The sequence below is a fragment of the Biomphalaria glabrata genome, chromosome 5, assembly GCF_947242115.1.
Source record: "Biomphalaria glabrata chromosome 5, xgBioGlab47.1, whole genome shotgun sequence".
Lineage (NCBI taxonomy): Eukaryota > Metazoa > Mollusca > Gastropoda > Planorbidae > Biomphalaria > Biomphalaria glabrata.
Window position 1 is genome coordinate 1,970,501 of NC_074715.1, and position 9,310 is coordinate 1,979,810.

General features: G+C 36.2%; 1 protein-coding gene across 1 annotated transcript; it reads left to right on the plus strand.

Moving 5' to 3' along the window:
* The first annotated feature begins 299 nt into the window (after positions 1-299).
* LOC106059531 (uncharacterized) lies at positions 300-8,346 on the plus strand. The gene is made up of 3 exons (XM_013217176.2): positions 300-485; positions 3,685-4,024; positions 5,466-8,346. The coding sequence occupies exons 2-3, from the start codon at positions 3,695-3,697 to the stop codon at positions 6,753-6,755; spliced, it is 1,620 nt and encodes a 539-aa protein (XP_013072630.2). The 5' UTR covers positions 300-485; positions 3,685-3,694; the 3' UTR covers positions 6,756-8,346.
* The last annotated feature ends 964 nt before the right edge of the window (positions 8,347-9,310 follow it).

The window sequence follows — 9,310 nt, forward strand, 5'->3', positions numbered from 1 at the left end:
AATTACATCTTAACATATATAGAGTTATCTTTTCGTTGAAACTGTTTTGTCAAACTTTCAACATTAGTCCAGCTGTTTCAGTATATAACAAAATAAATATCTTATCTTATATAATACAGACGTTACTTCAAAAAAGAAAATGATGACGTTCTACGCTTCATTCATTTAGTCATGCATATTAATGACTTAAATTCTGCCTGTTTTTTTTTTGGCTGGCTCAGAAATACTAAAAAAACACTTATACGTAGTGGTTATAATTAGCCCCTCCAATCCTGCTCAAATGGAGTAACCCTCTGCTCTCATGTCAAGCCTCTCATAATTAGCATACTACTCTTCACCACCACATAGCTGGGTCTTGGATTGATCGTGGCTTGCTGTAGGAAACTTTGAAAGCAGACAGAAAACACAGTGATTTGACCGAGAAGTGAGTTGTTCGTCATTTCTACTCTGCGCAACTCAAACTATTCGAACGTAGATCTACTATTGTGAGTAACTCATTTTGTCATAAATATTTAACTAATTATAATAGAAAAAAAAAAAAAGAAAAAAAAAAAAAACAACATCAAAATATATTATTGTTTGTTTGTGTGTGTGTGTGTATGTGTGTGTTTTGTTACAATCATTGTTTTTATTATCTAGAATTTAGAATAAACTTTAGAATTATTAATTTAGCCTATTGAATATACATAGATTATCATGGGCGTGGGGGGAGGGGGAGTTGTTACATTTTTTTTCACACATACGCACACCCATATTTTTCGGACATCTTGTGTAACATAGAATAGGTTCTTTGTAGAGCTAGGGGAAAGTGTCACCAGTGAGTCTCAAATGAGGCTCTGACATAAAGACATTAGACACCTCTCCGTGGCCAGCAAAGGGGGGGGGGGGGCATGGGAAGCACGTAAGGCATTTTTTTTTTCCTGGATCTGAAACTAGAAAAACAATTCTGAAAAGTCAAATATTCTGCTACTTTTCAATTAAAAAATTGTAAGTCAAAGGTCAAATCTGCTAATTCTGTGACCTTTATTAATGGAGTGGTAGAGCCCAAGCCTCCCCCTGCTACTCCAATACAAATTATAGTATTTCAATTAAACAAAACGTAATATACCTCTTTTAGAACGTACATTTTATGACCATCTACTTGTATAGCCAAAGAGCTATGCCACATCCATAGAGTTTCTATTAGTGCATGGAATAGGTTGCCTGAGTCAGCCAGGAAAACCAGTGACTTGACAGAAAATAAGTCATTGGTTAACATGCATGACTAGATGCAAGACGAATAGGACGTAATCATCTTCTTTTTTGAAGTAACGTCTGTAAGATTTAAGATAAGACGATACAGTTGGGAAGGCTGAGGGGAGTTTTGAAATAAAATCTAAAAATTCGATTCGAAACAAAAACCTTAGGTGTGGAAGACAAAAGTTTTACCACTCAACCACGTCTCCCACTAGTCTACCGATACATTTAAATTAAGGGGTTGGCTGCCTTACCGTTAACATTGCGTCGAAGGGAGTAGCGAAACCAATTGTTATAAAAGGCCTCAACACTATCCTGCGACGTTTCAACCTTTGCGCTGTAGTCAAGATCATGAGTTTGAAATCTATTTTCAAGGAAAAACAATGACTTTCATTTTCATTTTTGTTTCACACTACACCAGGATGTAGTTACTGGAGTGCGAAATTTTTTTTTTTTTTATTTTTGCTTTAACTTAATAACCATTGTTATATTATATCATATGACAACTCAATAATAAAAAATATATATTGAATGTTGTCTAATGTTTCCGGGTTGCCATGGTAATGGCGGCCATCTTGAAAATAAACAAAAATTAGTTCATATAGGAAAATTCTAAAATTTTTCAAAATAGATAAATTTCAAAGCTAAAAACACTTACACCTTAAAGTATAAAGGTGGCTGGAATGAGCTAGCTAGATTTTATACATTTACCCTTAGTATTGTGCATTTTATGATTTTTTAAAAAAGGGTGATTTTTTTCCTGTAAAATGCATCCACATTTTTTTTCCCAAAAGATCATATATTAAAAACTTCTTCAGCTAAAGTCATTAAAACTAGTAGATTCTCTGTATTATTTATCTCTGAATATTTGTACCAAATTTGACACATTTATCTCTATTAGTTCTAGAGATTTTAGAAATATGTTACGGGGTGGGGGGGGGTCACAAAAAATGCATTCACTCAAAAACAGTGAATTTGTATTAAGAAAAATATGGAAAATAGTGTTCACCATGCATCATTAAAGTGCTTTTTTTCAATAAAAAATGCTATTTTTTAGAAAATTTTTGGTGCCAGTTTATAAAATACATGTCCACCTATTTAATTACACCAAAATTGAAAAATCGATTATTTACCCAAAATCGGATCCAGTAACCCCTTAAAAGGGAATTACAATGAATTACATTCATTAATACTTAAATACAAATTGGTATATGGATGGTTTCTTGGTCGTGCGGTTTGCGCGCTGGACTGACGTTCGGACATATCGATGGTCCCGGGAATATAGATATAAATATGACAAAGTAAATAGAATATATGAGTAGAGACAGAGACAGAGACATATAGACTTGAAGGGAGAGAGAGAGAGAGAGAGAAGAGAGAGAGAGAGAGAGAGACTGCTACTTTAAGATCTAGAATGTAGATGTAATCTGAATTAGATTTATGTACAAATATAAACAAAACCTAGATAATTTATCACTAAACTAAAAGCAACATTAAATTTAATTTGTAAAAACTCATATGTGGTACACCACGGCTAAGTACACCATGCTTTTTAAAGCCAAATTTTGTTTTTCTTTCTTCGAAAATTCCCGTTGCGACCAACGAGCTAGTAAATATTTTAACAGCGATCTAAATCAGCTGATAAATTTTGATGAAAGTCGTTAGAGTCGTCGTGTTGGTCATGCAATAAAACGATTGGCGTCAGGGCTCCGCCCCGAACCAGGCTGGAGGACCTTACAGCACTGCCCTAAACCACTTGCTGTAAGAGAAAGACCACCAACGTAACTGTTGCTTTTTTGTGTGTTGTTCCGCGAAAGTAAGAGTTGAACTGGTGTACTGCCAAAAATTTAATCTCTCTTAAGAAGATCCTGTTTTCTCAATCTTGAAAATAAAAATCAAGGTTATGCCGAGTATTAGACCTACTTAGATATTATGCTTTCATTGCCAAATTAAAATAGCAATTCAATTATATCTAAACTTTTTATTGTATTCTTTGACATCTGTGGCATTGTACGCCTCGAGAGACGATCTTTTCCCTTTGCAACTTCTTGTGACTAAAGAAGCCAATCCTCGATACCCAGCTATCGTCACAAGGTTGGGCATCTGTCTTAACTGCCACTCCCCGTGTTTATCCAAAGACATTTTTTGTCAGAGATGGTGTGACCTCTCCATTGCTGAGGGAAAGCTTTGCGAGTGCTGGGCTCTCCAAAGGGATCGAAAGCTATCACAATTTGGGGCCAGAGATCAGTCGTCTTACCACTGTCTCCCCGCCTATGGGACTTCGAGACCAGCTTTTCTGTTAGGGTTTACTCCCTTAGCCGTTGACATTAGAGGGACACTCACAAGGCAGTGCGGCTATTAGCATATAGCTAGGAGTCTGGTTTGTGGGCAGCAGGGCACATTGCTCTAGTACTACAAATTTATATCTCTTTTTTTTTCTCATCCAAGGTAATTCTAAATGGCGGTTAGCCTCCAGAAAGAAGCCGATCCTTACTTGAGGAAAGCGATATCAGTTTTGGAAGCATACTGCAATACGATCCAGGAAATTACTGACCAACCATTAAATCTTCAGATACAACATTTTGTGTTGCATATCAATTTTGTTATTGAAATTGATTATCCTTTTGTTAAAATACAAGCATTTAATACTATATCAAAGGGACACAGCTTATCTTTAAACTCGATTACCACACAAGAAGCTTTGTGGTCATTGGAGGTTCTTGCAGTCTACACAGAGACCTTAAACAATGTATTGGCTAAATATTTTAAAGCTCAGAAAGATTTGAAGGTAAAGTATTTTTTTTTAATAAAGCTTTTAGCAACTGTCTCTGCCTGACTGGGTCGAATTTTTACACGTTATTTCTCCCATTTTCCAACCTCTAATCAAGTTAAAACTGTAATAAATCATTCGCTGTCGAAGACAATACATTCAATTCAATAAACAAAATGATAAATTAGTTTAAAAATTCAAACAAATTTAATTATATTTTTTTAAATAGACATTAACTAAACTAATAGGAGCAAACCCTTGTGTTAAAAAGTAAAGTTCTCCCTTTCAGACTTTCCGATCTATGGGTTAAATGATGTAAAGTTCATATGTTTCTGTGACCCAATGTCACTGATGTGGTCACGTGGCCAGCACAACGGCTTATCTTCTTTACTTTTTTTCCTCCAACTAATGTCAGTAACCCATTTTAGAACTGGGTAAACTCAGAGACGCCCTGAAGATCCAGAATATAAAAATCCCAGTTTTCAGCAAGATTCGAACCTGGGACTCTACGATTCGGGAACCAAGTGCTTTACAACTTAGCCACTCCGCCTCCAAACCTTGTGTAGATGTTGCTAATAGTTCAATAAAAAATACTTTTATTTTTAGCGGCCCCCGAAAGGAGAAAAGACGCTATTAGTTTTGTGCAAAATGTCTGTCCGTCTGTCCGTCCGTCCCGTTTAGATCTCGTAAACTAGATATTGAAAATCCGACATCACAATATTTTAGACCATTCAAAGTTCTGATGCAACGGCTACTATTTTTTTTCTATAAGCGAAAAATCTAATTTTTAAAATCAGTTATGCAAGCAGTTTTTTTTTTAAAGAAAAAGGTAATTAGTATGCATTATAAGATGGACCTAATTTAAAACAAATAGTAATCTTGTAAACCTCATTTTCCTTAACATTTGTTTAAATGCGGATATTTTTTAAATTTTTTTTTTGAGTATTCGAATAATAGATTGAGCCTTTTCAAAACAATTAAATTAATTATAAGACATCAGTTAGGCCAGGGGAGGCGCGGTGGCTGAGCGGTAAAGCGCTTGGCTTCCGAACCGGGGGTCCCGGGTTCGAATCCTGGTGAAGACTGAGATTTTCAACTTTGGAATCTTTGGGCCCCTTTGAGTCCACTCGTTAACCGTAGGCCACAAAAAAACAGATGAACTTTACATCATCTGCCCTATAGACCACAAGGTCTGAAATGGGAACTAGTTAGGCCAGATTCACATCTAACTTTACATTCACTTTCACTTATCCTTTGATCTGCGGGACCGTTGGGGCACTACACAAGATCTGTTAACCTTCTTTCTCCATTCTTATCTCTCATTTGTCTTTGATATAATTTCATTCAATCTTTCTTAAAATATTGAAGCCTGCCTGGGTGGACCACTTCGGGGGCCGATTTTGAGTTTGTGTTTCCACACAAACTGTATTTTGTAACCTTGTTTTAAAATATTTTTCAGAAGAAAGATATGACAAAGAAAACAGAAATACTTGGAGAATTAAAAAGACTGAAAGATGGAATCGATGCCGTTTTAGCACTAATCGACAAAATAATGGAATATTATAACTTTAAGCCCGTAGAAATGAATGTGAACGAAAAATTGCTCCCAAGTTTAGATGAGCTTCAGACGCAAAAAGATTTTGTTTGCGCTATAAAGAAGAAATTAAAGTTGGATAAGCTTCACGAAATATTTTCAGAGTATAAAGGTGACTTTAAGGTATCCGATGCAACTATTTTATGTTCTATTTTAGGTTTACAGGAGGAATATAGAACTTTTCTGGATACTCTTCAAGCCGACGGAGAAGATCATCGCGAAGATTGCTATTTTATAATCAAGCTTTTGGAATCCAAAGAACAGGATCTTAACTACGATACTAATGATATGGGAATTGCAGGCTTGTCTAAAAATTTGGTCTCATTGGGATTTACACAAGCACGAGCTTCGGCCATTGCAAAAAACATTCCTTCAGAGCTGATCGATCTTCAAATGCCTTCATTTTGGGCGGAGAGATATTTGGAGAATGCATATCTTTATCATCCTCTTTTGTCTGCTGTTTCAAGATATCCTTATTCAGAAGATGAAAAAGATAAATGGTTTCAAAAAGAAATTCCAACAGACCAACGGGATGAACCCAATGAGGATATTAAGTCGTTCAAAATTAGAATGCTTAATAGCACCTCAAAAAGCCCAGTAAATAATAAATTAGTTGAAGACTATCTAGGTAAGGTGAAAGACGAGGATAAAGACAGTGTATTGCTATTTCATGGAACAACACATGCCGGGGCTAAGTCCATTCTCACATCGGGGATTACACTAACAGCAGGCCAAAAAGGTCAAGACTTCTCCAGTGGGGATGGATTCTATTTGTCAGAGAAGCTCGAAGATGCTGACAAATGGAGTGGAGCAGCCAGGGGAGAGCACAAAGCTGTTGTGGTGTTTAAAGTTAAAAAGGAAATGTTGGACGCAAGTAAAGAACATGGACTGGACCTTACAGGAGATCAAGAAACGTGGCAGAGGGTCGTCAAGCTTTGTCGAAATTACTACCAAGACAAGAATGCCGAAGCAAAGCTGCTAAATGGAGTTTCATTTATAAGAGGCCATTATTGCCTAAATCCAATTGATTTCGCTCAAGATAAAAGCAATGCTGAGGGCTTCGGTCAGAGTGCAATACAGATTTGTATCAGAGATGAAGATTATTCAGTCAAATTCGGAAGCCTAAAAAATATTTATTGTGTAGTTTTTTATTAGAATATTTTTTTTCCCTTTCATCTCTACGTGTAAATAATAATATATAAAGGAAAGCTTTTATTGACAGATTAATTCACCTATCACTATTTCTTTTACATAGGGAGGATGAAACAAAGAACATTTAGCCATTTTGTTTATTGCTTTAAACAAAATCCGTTATTTTTTTTTATTTTTTTTTTTTTACTTTTGTTAGTTTGACGATTGAACAAATAACATTGAAATGGAATCATTTGCAAAAGTTCTACTGTTTTTGTAAATTTTCTTTACAGTCGTTTACCGCTGCAGCAGTAAATATTTGTTTTTGTAAATATATTTGCTTTTAAATTCCTATTCCTTGATGACCCAATCAACACTTGGTCTTTCTAACTAGATAATACGCACAAAATGTATGTATACAGAGATCAGTGAACAATTTCAATGTTTATCTCTAATTAAGAGATCCATTTTTCCCATATATATATATATATATTGTTATAAACCTGGTGGTGGCACAAACGGGGGTAGTGGTGTGTGTGTAGTCAGCCGACGCAAATCGCCCCAGGCCAGCGCTAGACGAGCGGTCAACCGTGACGAGTTACGACTGTCAGCCGAGACGAGTGTCAACACGGCGGTTCCGGAAGGATCGACGGCGGTCCGGGAAGGATCGACGTCGTGAACAGAGCTCAGGAGCGTCACGAGAGTTGTAGTCATCTGACCACCTGGAAACGTCGAGCGGCGTTCTGTCCGGTTCGAGAAGGCCAGTAGGGACCCTATATAAGAGAGGAGGTGTCGCAGTCAAGACGGTCGAGAAAAGGGGCTCAATACAGCAAGGTTCAGAAAGGAGGTTCACGGCAGGGGTTCAGAGCCCGGTTCACTACAGTCCGGTTGACTACAGCACAGTTCAGCGGTGTGGTTCTGTACGGAGCATTACGACGGTTCAGTGCGGAGTACTATCAAGTACAGTTGAGGCGAACGGCGTCTTGATCTTTTTCTGTGATCGAGTCCGACACAACGAGCCTACTGTGTGAAGTCAGTCCTGAACTGTTGAACCCAGTGCAAGCCCGGAACGAGACGGAGAGGCCAGTGCAAGAGTTGATACTGCGGAACGGTGTTATCGGAGAGATATTTGTACAGTGTACGTGTTGCCAATTGTACAGTATTGGCTGTTATTTATTCAACTATTAAAGTGTTACGTTACTTTGGAGCCCTGAGTTGTCAAGTTCTTTAAGTTCGTGGTGTAAGGTGCAGTTTGCAGAGAGCCTGGATAGTGAGATTCGTAACAATATATATATATATATATATATATATATATATATATATAATTTTATATGTAATATTATATTATTGTTTCACTATTTTTCTACTTTGATTTCATATAGAGGAAATAGTAAAGGTTCAACAAACAAGAAATTCTCTACTGTTATGAATATATATACATGCATATATATATATATATATATACTAGAAAGTAGAAAGTAAGTTGTATGTATGTCCCGAATAGAAATCAAAACTTTTTTACCAATCTTGGTATAAATGTTCCCTGGGTGCTAACTGGAACCGTGACATATGTATAGTAGCCCTAAAACAAACTTAAGACCCATTGTGACACAGTTGCTGTGTGGTCAACCGTGACACACGGTCAAGTGTTGTGTGCCTGGACAGTTAGTGGAGTGGAGGGCTAGTCGCGAGGGAGTGTTGTCAACATTGAGAAAGAAAACATCTAGTGGAGTCGTTTGTGTTGAATGTTTATCTTATGTACATATATTGTTATGAAATTATTTGCAAATAAAGACTTAAAGGAACTTGAGTCACCACAAGACCCTCAAAAAAAAAAAGTTTCCCAACTCTATGAGAGTATTACTATTTCATGGATCTAGGCCATGTTTACATGAGGCAATATTGAAAGTATCTAGATGTAATTTTAAAAACTACACTTTGCACAGATAGTTTTTGTACTTCGACACATGAATATATGAAATATAGTCTATTGATTTCATTATTTAATTAAAAAAATTAACCTTCAAATTTGTGTTTCAAAAGCATGTTTACATAAATTCGTTCCTTATATCTGCAAATTTAGACATCCTGGCGTACTTTATAATCCCATTCATTTAACAAATCGGGCAAACCCGTTTTAATTGTACTTTATATCCCATTCATCTCGAGCTACTTTCGTTTTTAATTGATGTGAATGTATCGGCTTCACGGGTAAACCCATTTTCGCAAAACTACTTTTTTTTTTCGTGGCGAAAGAGAAAAACTTAAAACGAACATTATCTTAGTTTGACATACATCTAAATCCAATCCACTAAATTAGTAATACACAAAATAAGGCCAGCAGGCTGTGGGTAATGTCAGGCTAGTATATATATAATACACATGCAATAATAATTTGCTATAATATTTCGAAGTAACCTCATTTTCTGAGTATAGAAAGAAGTTAATAAACTTTGATTGAAACTTTCAACTGGCTAGTGTTTAAATTTCTTTCTTTAAGACTAAGACTAAGACTGCTTTATTGATACTTACGGAAATTTGTTGTGATTACAGCGTTTCTTAAATTGTGACGTGAGGCT

Excerpts from the sequence above, each read along its gene's own strand:
- LOC106059531 (XM_013217176.2), top strand. The coding sequence starts at position 3,695 with ATGGCGGTTAGCCTCCAGAAAGAAGCCGATCCTTACTTGAGGAAAGCG. Across the intron at positions 4,025-5,465 it reads AAGCTCAGAAAGATTTGAAG|AAGAAAGATATGACAAAGAA; the intron begins GTAAAGTATTTT and ends AATATTTTTCAG.